Source organism: Pseudophryne corroboree, chromosome 6 (genome assembly GCF_028390025.1).
Source record: "Pseudophryne corroboree isolate aPseCor3 chromosome 6, aPseCor3.hap2, whole genome shotgun sequence".
In the NCBI taxonomy this organism is placed as follows: domain Eukaryota; kingdom Metazoa; phylum Chordata; class Amphibia; order Anura; family Myobatrachidae; genus Pseudophryne; species Pseudophryne corroboree.
Genome location: NC_086449.1, coordinates 749790141 through 749815771, shown reverse-complemented (window position 1 = coordinate 749815771; position 25631 = coordinate 749790141). Strand labels below are relative to the sequence as shown.

Here is a 25631-nt window from a genome sequence, read left to right as displayed (position 1 = left end):
CCAAGAAGCTGCCCAGCACAACTGTAAGGCCGAGACACTCCGGGCAGCCTCCTAGGAAGAACCCAACGACATCGTGGAGTGGGCCTGGATAGAACTCGGCAGCGGCAGAGCTGCCGTAATATAGGCTTGTTGAATGGTCAACCTGAGCCAACGAGCAATGGACTGCTTGGAAGCAGGAATGACCAATTTTGGTAGCATCATAAAGGACAAAAAGCGAGTCAGACTTCCTGTGACTAGCAGTCCTCTTGACGTAAATTCTCAAAGCCCTCACCACGTCCAGGGACTTCAGAGCAACTGAAGTGTCAGACAACACTAGAACCACAATTGGTTGATTTACGTGAAAAGCCGACACTACTTTCGGTAAAAACTGTGGGCCAGTCCTGAGCTCCGCCCTATTCTCGTGAAATATCAAGTACGGGCTCTTATAGGATAAGGCCCCCAATTCTGATACACGTCTTGCGAAGACTAAGGCCAGCAACATGACTGTCTTCCACATCAGATATTTCAAGTCTACCCTATGCAAGGGTTCAAACCAGTTCGACTGGAGAAAGGTCACGGCCACACTGAGATCCCACGGAGCCGTGGGAGGGGCAAAGGGTGGCTGAATGTGCAGAACACCCTTTAGGAAGGTCTGTAGTTCTGGTAGTACCGCTAGCTATTTCTGGAAGAAGATAGAGAGAGCCGAATTCTGAACTTTGATGGAGCCTAATCGTAGGCCCTTATCCACACCTGCTTGCAGGAAAAGTAGAAAATGGCCAAGTTGAAATTCCACAGGAGAATATTTTCTACCTTCGCACCAAGAAACATATTTCTTCCAGATACGGTAATGTTTGAATGTGGCCACCTTAAGGGCCTGGACCATAGTTGAAACAACCTTGGATAAGAGAGCCTTTCTAGTTAAAATCTCTATCAACTTCCAAGCCGTCAAACGTAGCCGCAGTAAGTCTGGATAGACAAACGGTCCTTGTTGAAGAAGGTCCTTGATTAGCAGCAGAGACCAGGGTTCCTCCAGAGACAAGGTCAGGAGGTCTGCATACCAGGCCCGTCGAGGTCAATCTGGAGCAATTAGAATTGCATGAACTCTTTCCCTTTTGAGTCTTTTTAGAACTCTTGGACTAGGAGGAATTGGAGGTAACAGATACACAAACTGGTAAGTCCACTGTGTTGACAGAGCGTCCACCGCTGATGCCTGCGGGTCACTCGTTCTGGAACAGAGACGAGAAGACATCAGGTCTATTTGTGGACAACCCCATCGGTGAATCAGTTGTTGAAATACCTGAGGGTGAAGGCCCCATACCCCCGGATGGAGGTCGTGCTGCTTTCCAGTTGTCCACTCCTGGAATGAATATGGCTGAGATGGCCCTTGTGTTGGCTTCCACCTAGAGGAGTATCCTTGACACCTCTCGCATTGCGGCCCTGCTTCTTGTTCCTTCTTGTCGGTTTATGTACGCCACTGCCGTGACGTTGTCAGACTGCACCTGGATCGCCTGGTTCCGAATGAGGTATGAGGCCTGCAGAAGAGCATTGTAAATTGCCATGAGTTCCAGATGTTGATTGGAAGTGCAGATTCCTGACTTGACCATTTCCCCTGGAACCGGGCCCGTTGGGTCACAGCAACCCAATCCCGGAGGCCGGCATCCATTGTTAGCAGAGTCCAAGAATGGGTATTGAAACTCCGACCCCCCACAAGATGGTAGCCACCATAACAGGGAGATCCTTGCTTTCGGCGACAGGGTTATACTCTGGTGCATGTGAGATCCTGACCACTTGTCCAACAGATCCAGCTGGAACGGCCGTGCATGGTACCTGCTGTACTGAATTGCCTCATAGGAGGCTACCATCTTGCCCAACAAGCGAATGCAAAGATGAACTGAGATCTTGCGTGGTTTTAGCACCAAGCGGACCATAGCCTAAATAGTCAAGGCCTTGTCCATTGGAAAGTATACTTTCTGAGACACCTTATCCAGGATCATTCCCAGGAACTGAATTCTCTGAGACGATTCCAGGTGCGATTTCTGGAAATTTAGGATCCATCCGTGATCTGTAAGCAGACAAGTAGTCAAGTTAATGCTGTGCAGCAGCTGTTCCCTGGACACCGACTTCATCATGAGTTCGTCCAGGTATGGGATTATGTTGACACCCATCATCTGTAATTGCAGCATCATCTCTGCCATGACTTTTGTGAATACCCTTGGAGCTGTGGAGAGACCAAAGGGTAAGGCCTGAAACTGGAAATGGTGGTCCAGTACAGCGAACCGGAGGTACACTTGATGAGGGGGCCATATTGGGATATGCAGGTATGCATCCTTGATATCCAGGGATACTAGAAACTCCACTTCCTTCAGACCTGATATCACTGTTCTTAGTGATTCCATCTTGAATTTGAACACTCGAAGATAAAGGTTCAGGGATTTGAGGTTCAAGATCGGCCGTACAGAGCCGTCCGGCTTCGAACTACAAAAAGACTTAAGTAAAATCGTTTTGTGTGTAGCAGAGGAGGTACAGGGACAACAACTCCTGTTGACAGTAGTTTTTGAACTGCCTATTGCAAGGTAAATCTTGCTACAGGTGAAGCTGGTAAGCCCGACTTGAAGAATCTGAGAGGAAGTATTTCCTGAAATTCCAGATGGTATCCTTGTGATACGAGATTGCTCACCCAAGGATCCCGGCAGTACCCTGCCCATATGTGGGCGAAGTGTTGAAGGCGAGCACCTACCTGAAAGTTGCCTTGCTGCTGGGGCCAACCATCACGTGGAGGGCTTCGTGGGAGAGGATCCGGAGGTTTGGTCCGAAGTTTCAGCAGCCGCTGGTTTACGGGACTTACCGTGAGTTCCTCTAGCAGCATTGGAGGCACCTCAGGCTCTGCCTCTGAATCTGGCCACACAAAAAAAACTGCAGAGAGGGCCCAGGATAGGGACGTCTAGCAGGAGGCGGAGCAGATGGTAGATATGTAGATTTACCCGCTGTCGCTTGAGATATCCACTTGTTCAGTTGTTCCCCAAAAAGGCATCACCTGTAAAAGGAAGGTTCTCCACACCCTGTCATAGCAGTAGTACGGCCATTAATGATACTTAGGGGTATATTCAATTAGGGTTGGATCCATTCCGACATGCATTTGTTGGAATGGATCCGGCAACCCCTATTCAATCCCATCTTAATTCAACTTTAAAAAAAGTCGAATTGAGATGAGACCTCTGAGCGGAGTAGAGGGGGGAGACCAGCGGGGACAGCCGCGGGCAGACGGAGGAGAGCAGCGCTACAGAAGGATGTCTCACAACCGCCAGACCTCACGGCAGTGTCCACCCGGCTCCAGCAAGCGTGACCTCAATTGCTGGAGCCGGGTGGACGCTGCCGTGAGCGGCGCGGCTGTGACACATCCTCCTGCAGCACTGTGCTGTAGTGCTGCTCTCCCCTGTATGCCCGCGGCTCTCCCACGTCTCCCCGCCGCTCTCCCACCTCTCCTCCTCTCGGGTCCCACATCTCAGTCCGACATTTTTTTATGTCGGACTGAGATGGTCGGAAACGGGGCCAAATCCTGTTGAATTTGGCCCCATTTCACTCAAAAGTACGTGAATCGGCAGCTATATAGCCGATTCACGTACTATTCGACAAGTTGAATTCCACGACAGACGGCAGCTTTCAAATATACCCCTTAGTTCCTTAACAGCCTCACTCATGAAATTTGCAGCATCTTGGATATGTTGCAACAGTATAATGATTTCATCCAGAGGTAGTGTATAAAACCACTTAATAATATTATCAGACCATTTTACAATGGCTCTAGAAATCCAGCCACAAACTATGGTGGGGCGTTGGGCTATGCCTGCTGCAGTATAAATCGATTTGAGTGTAGTCTCAATTTTGTGATCAGCTGGGTCTTTGAGAGAGATAGCCCCAGGTACAGGTAGTACAATTTTACGTGACAGCCTGGACAAAGACGTATCCACTGTTGGTGGGTTTTTCAAGCCTTTCCTATCCTCGGTAGGGGAGGGAAAGGAATTTAGCACCCGTTTAGGAATAATACATTTTTTGACGGGATTTATCCATGCGTCTTTAAAAAGGGAATTGAATTCCTTAGAAACGGGGAAGTTTGCAGAGGACTTTTGGTTTCACATTAAAAAACAATTCCTCTGCTGGTTCTGCTTCCTTATCTGGAATGTTGAGGACCTCTCTAATAGCATAAATCAGGGCTTCAACTCCCGGAGACAGGGAGTTATCCTCGTCCACCTCTAAATCTCTCTCATCCAACTCTGGAAATTCAGTATAGGAGTCAGACTGTAATATCTGTGGGAAAGTACATTTATGAGAGACCACCAGGGGGGGCTGAGGAGCCAGTCTGTGGTCACCAGCCGTTATGAAAGAGTTTCAGGGATTGCCTTTCCTGCTTAGCAGTTGTTAACTCTGAATTTCAATTTATGTTAGTAATCATGACTTGAATAATTCCATCAACTCAGGTTCCTGCAAATTACTACCCTGTGAAGGTAAAGAGCATTTTGTACACATTACAGACCCCTGTGAGGAAGGTGCAATCCTAGCCTTACATGAAGTACACACAGACTTATTTTCAGACATGCTATAGCAGAAAATACAGCGTTAATGAGGAAACACAGGGGGTCATTCCGAGTTGATCGCTCGCTGCCGATTTTCGCAGCACAGCAATCAGCTAAAAAAATGGCAAAACTGCGCATGCGTATGCACCACAATGCACAGGCGCGTCGTACGGGTACAAAGAGGATCGGTGCTGGGCGATGGATTTAGTGCAGATTCCATTCGCACAGATGAAAGCAAGGTGATTGACAGAAAGAGGTGTTTATGGGTGTCAACTGACCATTTTCTGGGAGTGTTTGGGAAAACGCAGGCGTGTCCAGGCATTTGCTGGGCGGGTGTCTGACGTCATTTCCGGCACCAAAAAGACTGAAGTGATCGCAAGGGCTGAGTAAGTCCAGAGCTACTGCACGAAATGTTTTTGCTGCGCTTGGCTGCAAAGGCGCTAGCACACTTCCAAAGCAAAACTATGCGTTTGCACGGCTGCTAAAAGTAGCTAGCGAGCGAACAACTTGGAATGACCCCCACAGTGCAGTATTAGTGAGATAGCACACTTATCCCAGACAACCCTGAATGGAGCGACACAGAGAGGAATTGGGACCAGCACACAAACCTCAGATCAGAGCAGCGCTCCGGTGGGTATAGCAATATGTGTAATTTACCTCACAGCAGTATAACCACTGACTATATGCTCCCCCCTTCTCTATAAACCCCCTGGTACCAGTACAATTGGTGATTCAGTGGGTCTTGTGGAGGAGCAGTCTCTGCATGCAGCCTGTACACTGCAGCAGCAGGAAATGGCACCTATGAGCTTCTGGTCCTACTCTCCGGGAAGCCCCGTCCCCTCAATGGCGTGCGGTCCCTCAAGTTTATTTATACTGGCTATACTCCATAATGTGTAAAAAAGTGTGTGTAACCCTTTTTTATAGATAACACCAGTGTGGGGTACACAACGGGCACCGCAGCCCGTAGCCGGGTGACCGCTGTCCCTTTAAAGCGCCATGTTCACCGGGGACCCGCTAACAGGACCCCGGTGTCTGTACTCACCGCACTGCGTCTTCGGCATCTGTTAGGTGTGGCGGCATGCTGCCGTCGTGGGGTCACACCCTGGGGCCTGAGAAAAAGCGCCTCAGGAGCTCAGTGTCCTGTCAGCGGGGATACGAACCCTTAACTCTGAGGAAGTTGGTTCGGACCTTCCCCCTAAGTCCAACGACACAGGCAGACTGGTTGCCAGCCAGTGCTGCCTGAAAACAACAAACTAAAATAAATTTCCGAAAAAAACTCTCTGGAGAGCAAAGGAATGCACCCGGCTCCTTGGGCACATTTTCTAAACTGAGTCTGCAGGAGGGGCATAGAGGGGAGTAGCCAGCACACACCATTAAATTCTTAAAGTGTCAGGCTCCAGTGGACCCGCTCTATACCCCATGGTAACTACATTTCCCAGTATCCACTAGGACGTTAGAGAAAAATGTTTGAGATTTTTGCTAATTTATTAAAAATTAAAAAATCACATGTACATAAGTAGTCACTGCCTTTGCTCAATACTTTGTTGATGCACCTTTGGCAGCAATTACAGCCTCAAGTCTTTTTAAATATGATGCCACTCAGAGGTCTACAGACAATTCCTTTTACTTCATGCATGGTTTGTACTCAGACTTATGGGCCCTACAGACATGCCCGACGGCGGATACAGCCGACAAGCGACCCGGCGGCGGGGGGGCAGTGACGGGGGGAGTAAAGTTTCTTCACTCCCCCCCGTCACGCGGCTCCATTGAAGTGCAGGCAAATATGACCGAGATCGTCCATATTGGCCTGCATGCACAGCCGACGGGGGACCAGCGATGAACGAGCGCGGGGCTGCGCATCGTTCATCGCTGGAGCCTCCACACTGAAAGATATGAACAAGTTCTCGTTCATTTATGAACGAGATCGTTCATATCTTTCAAAAAAATCGGCATGTGTGTAGGGCCTAATACACTGTCAAGTGTGGGACCTTATATAGACAGGTGTGTCCCTTTCCAAATCATGTCCAATCAACTGAATTTAACACAAGTGGACTTCAATTAAGCTGTAGAAACACCTCAAGGATGATCAGAGGAAACAGGATGCACCTGAACTCAATTTTGAGCTTCATGGCAAAGGCTGTGAATACTTATGTACATGTGATCTCTTAGCTTTTTATTTTTGATAAATTAGCAAAAAGCTCAAAAAAACTTTTTTCACATTGTCATTATGGGGTATTGTGTGTAGAATTTTGAGGGAAAAGATGAATTTAATCCAGTTTGGAATAAGGCAGTAACATAACAAAATGTGGAAAATATATACGTTATGGTAAGAACTTACTGTTGATAACGGTATTTCTTCTAAGTCCACAGGATCCACAGGATAACAATGGGATATGATGAAACAACAGCGGATTTGCACCAATCGGTCAAAGCTTTTCCGGCCTCCCAGCATGCAACGGGCCCGTCCATATATCCCCTCCTCCTGGCTCAGGCAAATCAGTTGTATTCCAAAGCTCAAGGCAGGAGCATCATAGATAGCCCTAATCAGGCGATAAGAACACACATGCACACCCTTCCATACAAGAAGGAAGAGGTTAGTGAGTAAAAGGATCCTCAAATCAGGTGCATCAGGGTGGGATCCCTGTGGACTTAGGAGAAATACTATTATCAATGGTAAGTTCTTACCATAACGTATATTTCTCCGGCAGGGTCCACAGGATAACAATGGGATTTCCCAAAGCAATTTAGTGGTGGGGACGCTCCTGATTGGACAGGAGAATCCTTCGCCTGAATTCAGCGTCATGAGAGGCAAAGGTATCCAAGGCATAATGTCTAATGAATGTGTTAATGGAAGACCATGTGGCCGCCTTACATATCTGTTCTGCTGAAGCACCACGTTGTGCTGCCCATGATGGACCTACCTTACGAGTAGAGTGAGCAGAGGCATTAGCCGGAACAGGGAAATCATCCTGAGAATATGCTTCTGAAATCGTCATCCGAAGCCATCTTGCCAGCATCTGCTTATCAGCAGGCCATCCTCTCTTGTGAAATCCGTACAGAATGAAGAGAGAATCTGTCTTTCTGATGGCACTGGTACGATCCACGTAGATCCTTAATGCACAGACCACGTCCAGCGATGCATGTCCCGCAGAAAGGCCCGGTACCTGGAAAGCCGGGACTACAATTTCTTCAATAAGATGGAATTTAGACACCACCTTCGGAAGATACCCAGATCTAGTTCTGAGAACTGTTTTATCTGGATAGAAAAATCAGAAATGGGGAATGACATGATAATGCCCCTAAATCTGATACTCTTCTAGCTGACGCCATAGCCAGTAGAAAGAGAACATTAGCTGTCAACCATTTAAGATCCACCTTATTAAGTGGTTCAAACGGGGCAACTTGAAGGGCTTTCAGGACTAGACTTAAGTCCCAAGGCCCTGTAGGAGGAACAAAAGGAGTTTGAATGCGCAGCATTCCCTGGAAAAAAGTACGCACATCCTGTAAATTGACAATTTTCTTTTGGAACCATACAGTCAATGCCGACACTTGCACTCTCAAGGAAGCCACCTTCAAACCTTTATCCATTCCTGCCTGAAGGAATACTAAGACCTTGGAAACTCTGAAAGACTTGGGGTCCATTTTCTATTCACTGCATCAATGCATATAGGTTTCCCATATTCGGTGATAAATGCGAGCTGAGGAAGGTTTCCTTGCTCTGATCATAGTTTGAACTACCTGTTGTGAGAATCCTCCTGACTTCAGGATAGAGGTTTCAAGAGCCACGCCGTCAAATACAGTCGATCCAGATGTCTGTGATAACAAGGACCCTGCAGCAGATCTGGACGTTGAGGGAGCAGAAGTGGAACATCCATCGACATCCTCTGCAGATCTGTGTACCAATGCCTTCTGGGCCGAGTTGGAGCTATTAGTATCACGGCACCTTTCCCTTGCTTTATCTTTCTCACCACCCTGGGTAATAGGGTGATTGGAGGAAACACATAAGCCAGATGAAAGTCCCATCTCACCGACAGGGCATCCATAAAGATCGCTCTGGGATCCTTTGTTCTTGACCCGTATGCAAGCACTTTGTTGTTCAGACGGGACGCCATGAGATCTATCTCTGGCAACCCCCATGTGTCTACTAGAGTCTGGAAGACCTCCAGGTGTAGAGCCCATTCGCTTGCCTGAATGGCGTGTCGATTGAGAAAGTCCGCTTCCCAGTTTAGGACTCCCGGAACGAATACTGCAGACAAGGCTGGATGATGAAGTTCTGCCCACTTTAGTATGTGACTTACCCTCCTTCATCGCTTATCGGCTGCGGGTTCCTCCCTGATGGTTGAGGTATACTACAGCCATCGCATTGTCCGAGCGGATCTGGACTGATTTTCCACGAAGAATGTCCTTTGCCTGAATCAGTGCCATGTAGGGAGGCCAATCCCGGGCCGTTTTTTCAATCCCGGGATTCGGGATTGAAAAACGCTCAATCCCGGGATTCCCGGGATTGCAGTAGGGAGCAGGGAGAGTAGGAGTGGAAGGCAGTGGAAGAGTGTAGGGAGCACGGAGGCTGTAGGGAGCAGCGCTGGAGGGTGGGTGTAGTGTAGGGACTAGGGAGCAGCGCTGGAGGGTGGGTGTAGTGTAGGGACTAGGGAGCAGCGCTGGAGGGTGGGTGTAGTGTAGGGACTAGGGAGCAGCGCTGGAGGGTGGGTATAGTGTACGGACTAGGGAGCAGCGCTGGAGGGTGTAGGAAGCACCACAGTGAGGGAGGGTTGGTGTCAGTAAAACTACACTTACTATTAGACGGGCGGCAGGCGGCAGCCATGGACAAGACGCGCTGAGCGCGCCGGAGGCCTTTCAAATTGTAGTGCTGACCGTCAGCCAGTCAGAACGGGCAGTCCGGCAGCCAATCAGGAGCCGCTGCGGCCGCTTCCCTGATTGACCGCCGGTCCACCAGCTGTGATTGGCTGGCGGCCGGCGCTACATTTGAAATGCCGCCACGGTCTGTGTACATGGCTGCCGCCCGCCTAATATTTCCGCCCGCCTAATAGTAAGTTACTTACACCAACCCTCCCTTGCTGCTGCATTGCACATGCGCAATGCAATCCCGTGAATCCTGGGATTGGAGGCTCCAATCCCGGGATTCAAATCCCGGCATTTTTGGGCCTAAATCCCGGGATCCCGCCGATCCCGATCCCGGGATTGGCCTCCCTAGTGCCATGTATATGGCCCGAAGTTCCAATATATTTATTGACAGGCAACTTTCTTCCTTGGTCCATTGCCCCTGAAAACACAACCTTCCTGACACTGCTCCCCAGCCCTGGAGACTGGCAACTGTCGTCAGAATTTCCCAATCTGATATCCAAAAGGGTCTCCCCTTGTCCAGATGGGATGTCTGTAGCCCGCAGGCTAATGACCTTCTTACTTCTAACGTAAGAACCATAGTCTGTGTTTTCATCGTCTGATGCAACCCATTCCATTTGGCAAGAATCAGACGCTGCAGGGGCCTTGAGTGGAACTGTGCATACTCCACCATGTCGAATGTTGAAACCATCAAACCCATCACGCGCATTGCTGCGTGAATGGATACCTTTTGACTGTGTAACAAGTCCTGAATCCTTGACTGAACCTTGGATATCTTGTTCAGAGGTAAAATCACTCTCTGAAGACTTGAATCCAGTACAGCCTCCAAGTGAGTCATCCGCTGTAGAGGAAGCAGAGACGATTTTGCCCAATTTATTAGCCACCCGTGGTTCTGCAGACATGTTATTGTCTGTTGCAGATGACAACAACAGCAATTCCTGCATATGTGCCCGGATTAAAAGATTGTCGAGGTATGGAAATATTCTTATACCCTGCTGGCGGAGATTAGCTGCCATAAACACCATAATCTTGGTAAATACTGTGGCTAACCCAAAAGTTAGGGCCTGGAACTGAAAATGCTGTTGGAGGATAGCGAACCTGAGATAGCACTGATGGGACAGTGCTATAGGAACATGTAGGTAAGAATCCTGTATATCCAGGGATACCATATAATCCCCTGGCTGCATGGCCAAAATGATGGAACGTAACGTCTCTATGTGAAACTGAAGTACCCAAATGTATTTGTTCAGCACTTTGAGATTGAGAATGGCCGAAATGACCCATTTGGCTTCTGAACTAAAAACAGGTTGGAGTAAAAACCCTGTCCTCGTTGTGCAGGAGGAACTGGAATGACTACTCCTGAGTGAAGCAATTTCTGGGCTGTCTCTAACAAAGCCCTGGCCTTCGTCTCTACCCAAGATGGGCTGTTACAAAAAAAACCTTAGAGGAGGGTGCTTCTTGAAGCCAAACGCATAACCTAGAGATACCGCTTCCTGCACCCAGGCATCTGTTGTAGACTGCTGCCAGATCTGTGCAAACTGAAGAAGTCGGCCCCCCACCCTGGGGTCCTTCAGGTGGAGGCCCGCACCATCAGGCTGATGGCTTATTATCTGTTTTCCCAACTGGTTCTCTGGTAGCCCAATGCTTTTTAGTCTTACCAGACTTGTTGTATTGGGGCTGCTTGCCATCACTTTTCCTTTTGCTTTTCCTTGAAACCGAGAGGGCCGAAAAGCCGGAACTTTAGGTTTGAAATTGTATGTGCAAGGAACTTGACCTTCTTGGAGTCTGCTTCTGACTCTAGAATATCTGTCGATTCTTTACCAAAAAGAATATCTCCAGATTCCAAAACCTTCTTAGATTCTGAATCAGCTTTCCACATACGTAGCCAAACTGCTCTGCGAGCAGCTATTGTTGAAGCTGATGCTCTGGAGGCAATAGCACCCATATCCAATGCTGCTTCTTCCAAGAACATTGCAGCCTGTTTTATATGTGCTATATGGGATTTTTGCTCTGTAGAAGCTATTGAAAAATCCCCCTCCAATGCATCAGCCCAGGCAGCCACTGCCTTTGCCATCCAAGCTGAAGCCATGGGTGGCCTTATGGCTGCCCCAGACAGGGAAAAAATGTTTTTTTAGAAAACCGTCCACTCTCCTATCCGTGACATCATTTAATGATGTTGAAGGCAAAGGTAATGTCGATTTTCGCACTAATCGAATTACATGCGTATCTACTTTAGGAGCCACCTCTTTTTTTAAACAATCCCCAGCTGGAAGAGGCTAATCGGAATTCCATTTCTTAGGAATTCTAAACTTCTTATTGGGCGTAGCCCAAGCCTCTTCCATGATTTCTGTCAGCTGATCTGACCCTGGAAACTCAGTCTTAACTGTTTTGGGATGTTTAAACACAGGTGCCTTGGTTTTTAACACAGGCTCTGCTGAATCCTCTAAGGACAGAATGGCTTTCATAGCTTTAATTAACTCAGTTACATCCACTGAGCTGAGACCTTCCTCCTCCTCTTCGTATGCCGAAGTAGAATTAATTGAGCTTTCATCTTCCGATGAATCCTCATCTGAATCATGTGTAGCCTGTGAGGGTGAAGATTTACTTACCACCGGCTTATCAGCTTGTTTCTTTTGAGAAGCTGCTGCGGGAAGTGATACATCATCGGTGGGGAGCTGCATGTAAGGGTTAATAGTGTAACCTATTCCTGGTACAGGAGTTGGAGGAATTATCCGTTCAGCTATACTGGATAAAGTCTGTGCAAACATAGCCCAAGGTGGATCCATCTGCACCTGAATCTGCCTTGTATTTTTCAAGAAACCCTGGTGAAAGCTAAAACAATTTGCACACAAACTATCTTGAACCAGATCCTGAGAGGATAACACAACTTTGCAAAGACAAACATGATATGAGTGTTGGTGTTGCTGTGAATGTACCTTCCTCACCTTAGCCGCTTAGACATAATAAATAATCAACACTTCCGCAGTGTACTACACAATTTGTGACTGTAATCACTTTAAGCTTCTTAAAGTGACATACAGTCCGACCCTACCCATGCACCAGCATTGAGGATCGGAATAAACAAAACTGACAGAAATAATAAGAATTTACTCACCGGTAATTCTATTTCTCGTAGTCCGTAGTGGATGCTGGGAACTCCGTAAGGACCATGGGGAATAGACGGGCTCCGCAGGAGACTGGGCACTCTAAAAGAAAGATTAGGTACTATCTGGTGCCCCTCTATGCCCCTCCTCCAGACCTCAGTTAGGGAAACTGTGCCCGGAAGAGCTGACACAACAAGGAAAGGATTTGGAATCCAGGGTAAGACTCATACCAGCCACACCAATCACACTGTACAACTTGTGATAACCATACCCAGTTAACAGTATGAACAACAACTGAGCCTCATTTAACGGATGGCTCATAACAATAACCCTTTAGTTAATCAATAACTATATACATGTATTGCAGAGAGTCCGCACTTGGGACGGGCGCCCAGCATCCACTACGGACTACGAGAAATAGAATTACCGGTGAGTAAATTCTTATTTTCTCTGACGTCCTAGTGGATGCTGGGAACTCCGTAAGGACCATGGGGATTATACCAAAGCTCCCAAATGGGCGGGAGAGTGCGGATGACTCTGCAGCACCGCATGAGCAAACTCAAGGTCCTCCTCAGCCAGGGTATCAAACTTGTAGAACTTAGCAAACTTGTTTGACCCCGACCAAGTAGCAGCTCGGCAAAGCTGTAAAGCCGAGACCCCTTCCTTGTGGAATAGGCTTTCACCGATTTTGGATGCGGCAATCCAGCCACAGAGTGAACCCGCTGAATCGTGCTATAGATCCAGCGAGCAATAGTCTGCTTCGAAGCAGGAGCACCAACCTTGTTGGCTGCATACAGAATAAACAGCGAGTCAGACTTTCTGACTCCCGCCGTTCTGGAAACATAAATTTTCAAAGCCCGGACTACGTCCAGCAACTTGGAATCCTCCAAGTCCCTAGTAGCCGCAGGCACCACAATAGGCTGGTTCAAATGAAACGATGATACCACCCTAGGGAGAAATTGGGGACGAGTCCTCAATTCTGCCCTGTCCATATGGAAGATCAGATAAGGGCTTTTACATGACAAAACCGCCAATTCTGACACACGCCTAGCCGAAGCTAAGGCCAATAGCATGACCACTTTCCACGTGAGATATTTTAGCTCCACGGTCTTAAGTGGCTCAAACCAGTGGGATTTCAGGAAATCCAACACAACGTTAAGATCCCAAGGTGCCACCGGTGGCACAAAAAGGAGGCTGAATATGCAGCACCCCCGGAACAACGTCTGAACTTCAGGCAGTGAAGCCAGTTCTTTTTGAGAGAAAATGGATAGGGCCGAAATCTTGACCTTTATGGATCCTAATTTTAGGCCCATAGTCACTCCTGACTGTAGGAAGTGCAGGAATCGACCCCGCTGGAATTCCTCTGTAGGGCCTTCCCGGCCTCACACCAAGCAACCTATTTTCGCCATATACAGTGAAAAAGTGTTGCTGTCACGTCTTTCCTAGCCTTTATAAGCGTAGGAATAACTGCATCCGGAATGCCCTTTTCCGCTATGATCCGGCGTTCAACCGCCATGCCGTCAAATGCAGCCGCGGTAAGTCTTGGAACAGACAGGGCCCCTGTTGCAACATGTCCTGTCTGAGAGGCAGAAGCCCTGAGTCCTCTGAGAGCATTTCTTGCAGCTCCGGGTACCGAGTCCTTCTTGGCCCATTCGGAGCAAAGAATATTGTTCTCACTCCTCCTTTTATTACAATTCTCAGCCTTTGGGTATGAGAGGAAGAGGAGGGAATACATAGACCGACTGGAACACCCACGGTGTTACTAGTGCGACCACAGCTATCACCTGAGGGTCCCTTGACCCGGCTTAAAACCTTTTTTAGCTTTTTATTGAGGTGGGACGCCATCTAGTCCACCTGAGGCAGTTCCCATCAATTTGCAAACTGCGTGAAGACTTCCTGATGAAGTCCCCACTTTCCCGGGTGGAGGTCGTGCCTGCTGAGGAAGTCTGCTTCCCAGTTGTCCACTCCCGGAATGAACACTGCTGACAGTGCGCTTACTTGATTCTCCGCCAAGCGAAGAATTCTGGTGGCTTCTACCCTCGCCACCCTGCTCCTTGTGCCGCCTTGGCGGTTTACATGAACCCCTGCGGTCTGACTGGATCAGAACCGGTTGGTCGCGAAGCAGGATCTCCGCTTGACTCAGGGCGTTGTATATGGCCCTTAGTTCCAGGATATTGATGTGAAGGCAAGTCTGTTGACTTGACCACAGACCTTGGAAATTTCTTCCCTGTGTAACTGCCCCCCACCCTCGGAGGCTTGCATCCGTGGTCACCAGGATCCAGTCCTGAATGCCGAATCTGCGGCCCTCGAGAAGGTGAGCACTCTGCAGCCACCACAGGAGAGACACCCTGGCCCTGGGGGATAGGGTGATTAACCGATGCATCTGAAGAGGTGATCCGGACCACTTGTCCAGTAAGTCCCATTGGAAGGTCCTCGCATGGAACCTGCCTAAGGGGATGGCCTCGTATGATGCCACCATCCTTCCCAGGACTTGAGTGCAGTGATGCACTGACACCTGTTTTGGTTTTAATAGATTCCTGACCAGTGTCATGAGCTCCTGAGCTCTCTCTATCGGGAGATAAACACTTTTCTGGTCTGTGTCTAGGATCGTGCCTAGGAGAGGCAAATGAGCTGTAGGAACCAACTGCGACTTTGGAATATATAGAATCCAGCCGTGTTGCCGTTACACTTCCAGAGAAAGTGATACGCTGTTCAGCAACTGCTCTCTTGATCTCGCTTGTATGAGGAGATCGTCCAAGTACGTGATAATAGTGACACCTTGCTTCCGCAGGAGCACAATCATATCCGCCATTACCTTGGTTATTGCCCGACCGCTCTTAGCGATTCCATCTTGAACTTGAACCTTCTCAGGTATATGTTCAGGGATTTTTAATTCAATATGGGTCAATATGGGTCTGACCGAACCGTCTGGTTTCGGGATTACAACATGGTCGAATAATAACACCCTCTTGTTGAAGGAGGGGACCCTTGACCACCACCTGTTAAAGATACAATTTGTGAATTGCAGTTAACACTGGCTCCCCCTCTTGGGGGGAAGCCCGCAGGGCCGTCGGTGAGGGGGCATCTTCTCACAGTCCAGCTTGTATCCCTGAGACACAATATCTATTGCCCAGGGACCTAACAGGGAGTGAACCCACTTGTGGCTGAACTTACGAAGGCGTGTCCCCACCGGGCCTAGCTCCGCCTGTGGAGCCCCAGCGGCATAGGTGGATTTTTGTAGGGGCCGGGGAGGACTTCTGTTCCTGGGAACTAGCTGTGTTGATCCCGGCTCTGACAAGAAAGGACGCACCTCAGACTTTCTTGTTTCTTTATTCGAAAGGCTGCATTTAATAATGTCGTGCTTTCTTAGGCTGTGCAGGAATATAAGGCAAACTAGCAGAATTACCAGCTATAGCTGTGGAGACCAGGCCCGAGAACCCTTCTCCACACAATCCTCAGCCTTCCATATGCCTCTTAAGTCGGCATCATCTGTCCTTTGCATATTCTACAGGACACGTCAAGCAGAAATCGACATAGCTTTGACTCTAGGACCCAGTATACTCATGTCTCTTTGGGCATGCTTTATAACTATATATCTATCACTTAAGACAGCATCTTTAATATATTTACTAGGGTCTCAATCTCTGCTGATAAGGTACCTGTCCACGCTGCCACAGCGCTATAAACCCATGCCGACACAATCGCCGGTCTGGGTAGTATACTAGAATGTGCACGCTATCTGCAGAATCCCTGAGAATAGCAAGTGCTACCGTGCAAACAGGACACCCCAGGGGAAGATTCTCAACACATCCTGGCCCTAGTGGGGAAAGGATACAGCCTGAGAATTCTCTTGTGGGAAGCTGCCGTCTCTTGTCTGGAGATTCCCGCTCTTTTTCCTCATGAGAGGAGGGAAATTTACCTCAGCATTCTTTCCCTTAAACATGTGTACTCTTGTGTCAGGGACAGATGAGTCATCAGTGATATGCAAATCATCTTTTATTTCAATATCATATATTGAATACCTTCTAGCCATCTTGGCTGTAACTTTGCATTATCGTAGTCGACAGTGGAGTTAAACTCCGTGTCGATACCAGTGTTTGTTATTTTGGATAGTGAGCATTGTGAGACTCTGAAGGTCTCTGTGACATAGGGACAGACATGGGTAGATTTCCTGTCTGTTCCCTAACCATTTGTGCAATAAATTCACCTTAGCACTTAAACATATACAAACAGGTGTCGGCGTTGTCGACGGAGACACCCTCTCACATACATATCCGCTCTATCACCTCCTTAGAGGAACCTTTTACCTCAGACATGTCGACACATGCGTACCGACACACCACACACACAGGGGATGCTCTATTTGAAGACCGTTCCCCCACAAGGCCCTTTGGAGAGACAGAGAGAGAGTATGCCAGCACACACCCCAGCGCTATATAACCCAGGGATTACACTACAACTCAGTGTTTACCTAGTAGCTGCTGTATATACAATTTTTGCGCCTAAATTTATGTGCCCCCCCTCTCTTTTCACCCTTTGTGTACCAGGATACTGCAGGGGAGAGCCTGGGGAGCTACCTTCCAGCGGAGCTGTGAAGAGAAAATGGCGCTGGTGTGCTGAGGAAGAAGGCCCCGCCCCCTCAGCGGCGGGCTTCTGTCCTGTTTCTGACTAAAAATGGCGGGGGTTTTACACATATACAGTCACAGACTGTATTATGTGTATTTTTATGCCAAAGGTATTTTTATTGCTGCCCAGGGCGCCAGGGCGCCCCCCCCCCCCCAGCGCCCTGCACCCTACAGTGACCGGAGTGTGTGGTGTGCTGTGGGAGCAATGGCGCACAGCTGCGGTGCTGTGCGCTACCTTAATGAAGACAGGAGTCTTCTGCCGCCGATTTCATCGCTTCTCTTCTGTCTTCTGGCTCTGCAAGGGGAACGGCGGCGCGGCTCCGGGAACGGACGATCGAGGTCAGGCCCTGTGTTCGAACCCTCTGGAGCTAATGGTGTCCAGTAGCCTAAGAAGCACAAGCTAGCTGCAAGCAGGTAGGTTTGCTTCTCTCCCCTCAGTCCCACGTAGCAGTGAGTCTGTTGCCAGCAGATCTCACTGAAAATAAAAAACCTAACAAATACTTTCTTTCTAGCAAGCTCAGGAGAGCCCACTAGGAGCACCCAGCTCTGGCCGGGCACAGATTCTAACTGAGGTCTGGAGGAGGGGCATAGAGGGAGGAGCCAGTGCACACCAGATAGTACCTAATCTTTCTTTTAGAGTGCCCAGTCTCCTGCGGAGCCCGTCTATTCCCCATGGTCCTTACGGAGTTCCCAGCATCCACTAGGACGTCAGAGAAATAGTAAAGTCAGCAATCTCACTAGCAGTCAGTCACGTTATACATTAGTATAATAAGCAATATGAGCACATCATCAACTACAACTACATTTTAAGTATGTAGGAGAACACATTACTGCATCATGTTTGAACAGATCTAACGTATTCAGACGCAGTGCGAAAGAAACAACAGTAAATGTATACAGACTCATATGCAATAGGCACTTATCTAACTATTCGTACTCAAAAGGGTAGACAGAGACTTAGTGCTGTATTACCCGTACTAAGTAGAGTGGGATACAGGGAGACTCACCTTGCTTCCAGGACCGATCAATACGTTAGCGAACTAGCGAACGCTGAGTGGATTCAGACACTACTAGTGTACACTGCTGCTCCATGAACCTATAGTGAACACAGACGCACCAGTCACAAAGCCACCTATGCTGCGACTGGGTTCCCTTCGTGTACAGCGTCTGAGACGGAAGCGGGATACAGTTCATGGCGGGAGACTCGGAGGAAACTGGTCATGACCGGAAGGGGGGGGGGGGGGGGGGGCGACCAGGAGAGTGTCTGACTCCCCACTGCTGACATCAACCCTAGGGATCGCGGGCTCATACTATTCCTGGAGCCTCTGATCCCTAAGGCCTAGCGCTGGTGCACCTGGGGTGGCAGCTGTGTCAGCGGCTGTTTGTAGTCTCTTCCCAAAACAGTGCGGCTGTGTCCGTATTCCCCTACTAAGCGGAACCGGTGCCTTACCTTCTCCCCATGCTCCGGCCACAGCCTGGTAACGTCTGCTGGACCTGTTAGTATATCCGTCACAGACGCCCACCGAAACAGCACTGTACTCGTGGGTAAGCGTTGTCGCGACCCGGCGGAGAATTGTTGGAGCGACTCTTTCTAAGGTACGTATAAGACGCAGTTTAGAAAGATCACTCAGAAAAAATAGTAAGACTATAAAAATAAAATAAGAAAGCTTAGGGCTGCTAAAAACCTGCAGCCCTCTGACCATGGTCCGGCTCCTGCCGCACCAATCAAAAAACTGATTTGCATGAGCCAGGAGGCGGGGATATATAGACCGGCCCGTTGCATGCTGGAAGGCCGGAAAAGCTTTGACCGACTGGTGCAAATCCGCTGTCACTTCATCATATCCCATTGTTAACCTGTGGACCCTGCCGGAGAAAAAGTGAAGCGCTGCGAATACTTTCCGGATTCAGTGTGTGTGTGTGTGTGTGTGTGTGTGTGTGTATATATATATATATATATATATATAATATCTATACATACATACACGCACACACACACACACACACACACACACACACACACACAGTTATAACCTAGTAGCTACATGTGTCCAGCATCAATTACAGATACACCCGTGCACTGAAGCACACATTAGGTAGCACAGATGTCTCCATGCACATGTGGCCTGTACCCAATATATTGTGTACCACATTGTGTAACAGAATACCTGTCATTATGTGTGGCTGGCCAGAGTTTTCTATTACATACTTAACTTGCAACACAGAAATCAGGATTTTGGTACTTACCGATAAATCCCTTTCTCCGATTCCATAGGGGACACTGGACGCTCACCCGGCGCTGATTTCTCCTTCAACCACTAGGGGACACTGGAGAGCCGTTACAGTGGGGACGTCCCAGAGCTCCCAATACGGGTGGGAGAGCGCTGAGAGCCCTGCAAAATTGCACGGCCAAACTGCCATGTAGAGGCCACAAAAGTATCAAATCTGTAAAACCTGATAAAGGTATGTCAGCCCGACCAAGCGGTCGTGCAACATAAAAAGTCCTTTAAAGGATCTTACCAAGCTGTTGAAATCTGGAAGCTTCTCTATCCAGTTGAGAATCTACCAGCTCTTTAGTTAACAGTGACTGCATGCAGTGAGAGCTGAGCAGATGTACAGATACTTTGCAGCACACCTTTTATGAAAATCATCTGTTCAGCTTTGGAACATTTCCTATCAGCACTGACACTCCACACACACACACACGCACACACACTATTAGTACAACCTCTGGTCCAGAACTAAATAGACTCTGTCAGTAGCCCACTGAGCCACATCTATTGACAAGAAAAAGTGCGAGGCAAAGATAGAAGAGGGACTAATAAGGGAGAGCAGTCCCACCCACCCAGTATGCAGTGTGCTAAAATAGTAAAACAGGTGCCTCACATGTTATCGCTGGAAACCGCTGGCATCTGCAGCTTTGAAGAACGCTGTAAAATGGCGGCCAGCATGAGTGAAACGCCAAGGCCGCCGAGCACTTAGAGCCCAGGCTGGGATTAAGCTCCGCTCCCCGCTACCCCGCCTATTTTAAATCTAATGGCACTAACGGATGAACTGCTAACAGTGCGATCCGCACCACACTGAAGAGCCCTGGCTTCTGCTAACAGAAGCCAGGGTTATACTCACCGCTGCCGTGCTGTCCGGAGGTGGTGCGGCTGAGGAGGTGACCCTGACGCTCGCTGCAAGCAGCGGAGTCCGGTCAGGGTTATGCTTACCACTGCCGCGCTGGCCGGTGGTGGTGCGTCTGAGGAGGTGACCCCGACGTGCGCCGCAAGCAGAAAGCCAACGTCTCTGCGGCCGGGAATCCCAGCGCTGAGCCGCAAGCAGCTGCGATGGTGACCCCGCCGGCAGCTCCAACGATGCAGACAAGGCAGATGCAGAAGCTGCCTGTCTGTTCTCAAATGTAAATCTTAAATAATAAAATAAAAAAATAAAAAATTCCATCAGGAAGAAACCCAAGAGTGACCAGCTCCCTTGGGCACATTAAAAAGAACGGCTTGGAGGGTTGACATAGTAGGGGAGGAGCTAGTCACATTGCTAATATTTAAAGTGCCAGCTCCCAGTTGCTACCTACTATATCCCCACTGTAACGGCTCTCCAGTGTCCCCTAGTGGATGAAGGAGAAAAGGTAATTTACAAGAAGACAAATGTTTTATTTATTTATTAATGGACAATTAATCGTGGTTCCATCTGTGCCTGGGCACGACGCTACCACCGCGTCCGTGACGCACCGGCGCCCCATTCACTTGAATAGGAGCGTCTCTGTTCGCTCCCGGCGTGGCTAGGCGGACGGATTGCCTAGTTACACCGGGAACGCTGCTATGCGATGGAGCCACATCAGATGAGCGCGGCTTCATCTGTATATATCCAGGGCTGGCTCTACCATTAGGCAAGTGCCTAGGCTGCCAGGATCCAGGGCGCGCCCCTGAGTCTCCTATCACAAAATTAAGGATGTCCCTGACAAAGGCATCCTTGTTACACTTAACGCAGATGGCGGCTGTTCAACTTCTAAGACGCCATTTCCACCTGAAAGGCTGGAAAGTGGGTATTGGTGTGTGGGTTGGGGAAGGGTGGGGCAGTAGACTGAAGTTTTACCTAGGGTGCAGAGAAACCTTTCACCGGCCCTGGTTGCTAAACACACCTATTGATCACTGTGAGAATAACGCTGTCCTTGTTCTGTAACATTTCATGATGATCACTGTTTTGTAACACTCATTAGTGCGATATTGCACTAACAGTCATGGGTCAATGTTCTAGCAGCCTCTTCCAATATGTATCTTTCTGATTGTTCTTGAACATTAATAAAACATGCAGAAACAAAATGGTGATGAAAACATGGACCTGAAATGTTATAAAAGAAAGCTGCTGTATTGATATTGAGTTGTCATAGCAGAAACCCTAACAGGCTGTAGGAGACGAAAAGCAGTCATGCCAAGATCAAGTGGACTTACACATTGGTGGCTGGCTGCAGGTTCTGACAGGAGGGAACACTTCTGACCTAACAGTGCTTGGGTGAGAAACCAGTAGTGAGGTTCTGCCTAGAAGTCTGGAAAGCAGAATATCCCCGATGGTCTAAAACATCCACAGCGCTGGGGATATCCTGTTTTCTACATAACTTTTGGGAGCTCCTACTCCGTAAAGGCTGCAGCTCATGCACCAGCCTATTTCCTTTGTGTCTGGAAGTCTGCCAGCCAATGAGAACTGTGAGGGAGGGAAGGGGCCGTGCCTCTCTATAGCTAGGCATTAGGTGGTTATAGAATAAATTTCAAGCATAAAACGGAGTACACAACTACGCAATTATAGGGGCCAATCACCCAATATCCGCTGCTTGGCCTGATAATTGTATAGGTGTGTATGTAGGATCATTTGTTGATGCTGCTCTAAACGCTCCCGCAACGGTCAAATCCGGAGGTCAAAATTTATAGGCAACTTACAAATTGTGATGCCTGACTTCCCGATATCCTTTAAGAAATTGCACGACAACCTAAAAATAGCTCAGTGTATAGAAGATGCTGAACCATTAACTGCTCTGAAGATCGGAGCACTTACCTGATCTGCAGTGTATTACATTCTAATAGAGAGACACCCCACAGATATTCTGCTTACAGGTAACAGTGCTGTAGGTCATCACCTTATGAGCATTAGAACATGCTGTAGATACAATCACAAACTGACTGTAAGAGAAAACTTTGCATAAATACTTACCAAGCCCAGTTACAAACTCCTTAAAGTTTATTAGCGAGTCCTTGTTACTATCCAGCAAGCGGAAAATGCGGGCGGCCAAGATGGAGGTGTGCTGGCCAAAAGACCATGGTGTAAGCTGGGCAAACAGCTCCTGGAACTGCTCCACGTCAATGCGGTATTGTTCCAGATAAGGCAGGCTGGGGTCATGGCGATTGCTGGACGTGCGGCTCCCTCCCCAGTAACAGCTCATTAAATGCTGAGCCTGTGTAGGAAATAAACACAGTAGAGCAGTAATGATAATATTAAAAAACTGATTATATATAGGATAAAGATTTATGATGATAGATCACACACATAGGAGATATATTTGAAAAATTATTGGGTGTTCCATTATCCTTTGTGTATTACCGTGTACTTATTTGATGTTAATTGTTCTGTGCTACTGTGTCGCCTCATGCTCTATTAACCATATCTCCCTAATATTATGCGTGTTGTGGGTGCAAATGTTAAAATAATAAGAATTTACTTACCGATAATTCTATTTCTCATAGTCCGTAGTGGATGCTGGGAACTCCGTAAGGACCTTGGGGATTAGCGGCTCCGCAGGAGACTGGGCACAAAAGTAAAGCTTTAGGACTACCTGGTGTGCACTGGCTCCTCCCCCCATGACCCTCCTCCAAGCCTCAGTTAGGATACTGTGCCCGGACGAGCGTACACAATAAGGAAGGATTTTGAATCCCGGGTAAGACTCATACCAGCCACACCAATCACACCGTACAACCTGTGATCTGAACCCAGTTAACAGCATGATAATAGAGGAGCCTCTGAAAAGATGGCTCACAACAATAATAACCCGATTTTTGTAACAATAACTATGTACAAGTATTGCAGACAATCCGCACTTGGGATGGGCGCCCAGCATCCACTACGGACTATGAGAAATAGAATTATCGGTAAGTAAATTCTTATTTTCTCTGACGTCCTAGTGGATGCTGGGAACTCCGTAAGGACCATGGGGATTATACCAAAGCTCCTAAACGGGCGGGAGAGTGCGGATGACTCTGCAGCACCGAATGAGAGAACTCCAGGTCCTCCTCAGCCAGGGTATCAAATTTGTAGAATTTAGCAAACGTGTTTGCCCCTGACCAAGTAGCTGCTCGGCAAAGTTGTAACGCCGAGACCCCTCGGGCAGCCGCCCAAGATGAGCCCACCTTCCTTGTGGAATGGGCTTTTACAGATTTTGGCTGTGGCAGGCCTGCCACAGAATGTGCAAGCTGAATTGTACTACAAATCCAACGAGCAATAGTCTGCTTAGAAGCAGGAGCACCCAGCTTGTTGGGTGCATACAGGATAACAGCGAGTCAGATTTCCTGACTCCAGCCGTCCTGGAAACATTTATTTTCAAGGCCCTGACTACGTCCAACAACTTGGAGTCCTCCAAGTCACTAGTAGCCGTAGGTACCAAAATAGGTTGGTTCAGATGAAACACTGAAACCACCTTAGGGAGAAAATGAGGACGAGTCCTCAATTCCGCCCTGTCTGAATTGAAGATCAGATAAGGGCTTTTACAGGATAAAGCCCCCAATTCTGACACGTGCCTGGCCGAGGCCAGGGCCAACAACATGACCACTTTCCATGTGAGATATTTTAACTCCACAGATTCAAGTGGTCCAAACCAATGTGACTTTAGGAACCCCAAAACTACATTGAGATCCCAAAGTGCCACTGGAGGCACCAAAAGAGGCTGTATATGCAGTACCCCTTTTACAGACGTCTGAACTTCAGGTAGTGAAGCTAGTTCTTTCTGGAAGAAAATTGACAGGGCCGAAATTTGAACCTTAATGGACCCCAATTTTAGGCCCATAGACACTCCTGTTTACAGGAAATGCAGGAATCGACCTAGTTGAAATTCCTCCATCGGGGCCTTACTGGCCTCGCACCACGCAACATATTTTCGCCAAATGCGGTGATAATGCTTTGCGGTTACATCCTTCCTGGCTTGACCAGGGTAGGGATGACTTCATCCGGAATGCCTTTTTCCTTCAGGATCCGGCGTTCAACCGCCCTGCCGTCAAACGCAGCCGCGGTAAGTCTTGGAATAGACAGGGTCCTTGCTGGAGCAGGTCCCTTCTTAGAGGTAGAGGCCACGGGTCCTCCGTGAGCATCTCTTGAAGTTCCGGGTACCAAGTCCTTCTTGGCCAATCCGGAGCCACGAGTATAGTTCTTACTTCCCTCCGTCTTATAATTCTCAGTACTTTTTGGTATGAGAGGAAGAGGAGGGAACACATACACTGACTGGTACACCCACGGTGTTACCAGAGCGTCCACAGCTATTGCCTGAGGGTCCCTTGACCTGGCGCAATACCTGTCCAATTTTTTGTTTAGGCGGGACGCCATCATGTCCACCTTTGGTTTTTCCCAATGGTTTACAATCATGTGGAAGACTTCTGGGTGAAGTCCCCACTCTTCCGGGTGGAGGTCGTGCCTGCTGAGGAAGTCTGCTTCCCAGTTGTCCACTCCCGGAATGAACACTGCTGACAGTGCTATCACATGATTTTCCGCCCAGCGAAAAATCCTTGCAGCTTCTGCCATTGCCCTCCTGCTTCTTGTGCCGCCCTGTCTGTTTACGTGGGCGACTGCCGTGATATTGTCCGACTGGATCAACACCGGCTGACCTTGAAGCAGAGGTCTTGCTTGGCTTAGGGCATTGTAAATGGCCCTTAGCTCCAAAATATTTATGTGAAGTGATGTCTCCAGGCTTGACCACAAGCCCTGGAAATTTTTTCCCTGTGTGACTGCTCCCCAGCCTCTCAGGCTGGCATCCGTGGTCACCAGGACCCAGTCCTGAATGCCGAATCTGCGGCCCTCTAGAAGATGAGCCCTCTGCAACCACCACAGGAGAGACACCCTTGTCTTTGGTGACAGGGTTATCCGCTGATGCATCGGAAGATGCGATCCGGACTATTTGTCCAGCAGGTCCCACTGGAAAGTTCTTGCGTGGAATCTGCCGAATGGAATTGCTTCATAGGAAGCCACCATTTTTCCCAGGACCCTTGTGCACTGATGCACTGACACCTGGCCTGGTTTTAGGAGGTTTCTGACTAGTTCGGATAACTCCCTGGCTTTCTCCTCCGGGAGAAACACCTTTTTCTGGACTGTGTCCAGGATCATCCCTAGGAATAGAAGTCGTGTCGTCGGGATCAGCTGTGATTTTTGGAATACTGAGAATCCAACCGTGCTGGCGCAGCACTATCTGAGATAGTGCTACCCCGACTTCCAACTGTTCCCTGGATCTTGCCCTTATCAGGAGA

The 25631-nt window shown here is 48.5% G+C and overlaps 1 protein-coding gene across 2 annotated transcripts in view; it reads right to left on the bottom strand.

Annotated features, from left to right (window-relative positions):
* The window catches only part of TBC1D9B (TBC1 domain family member 9B), a 181268-nt gene that overhangs the window by 21658 nt on the left and 133979 nt on the right, over window positions 1-25631 (bottom strand). For both annotated transcript variants that reach the window (XM_063928532.1, XM_063928533.1), the window contains exon 16: window positions 22342-22582. In XM_063928532.1, the coding sequence (XP_063784602.1) occupies window positions 22342-22582 (241 nt within the window). The remainder of the gene's footprint in view (window positions 1-22341; window positions 22583-25631) is intronic.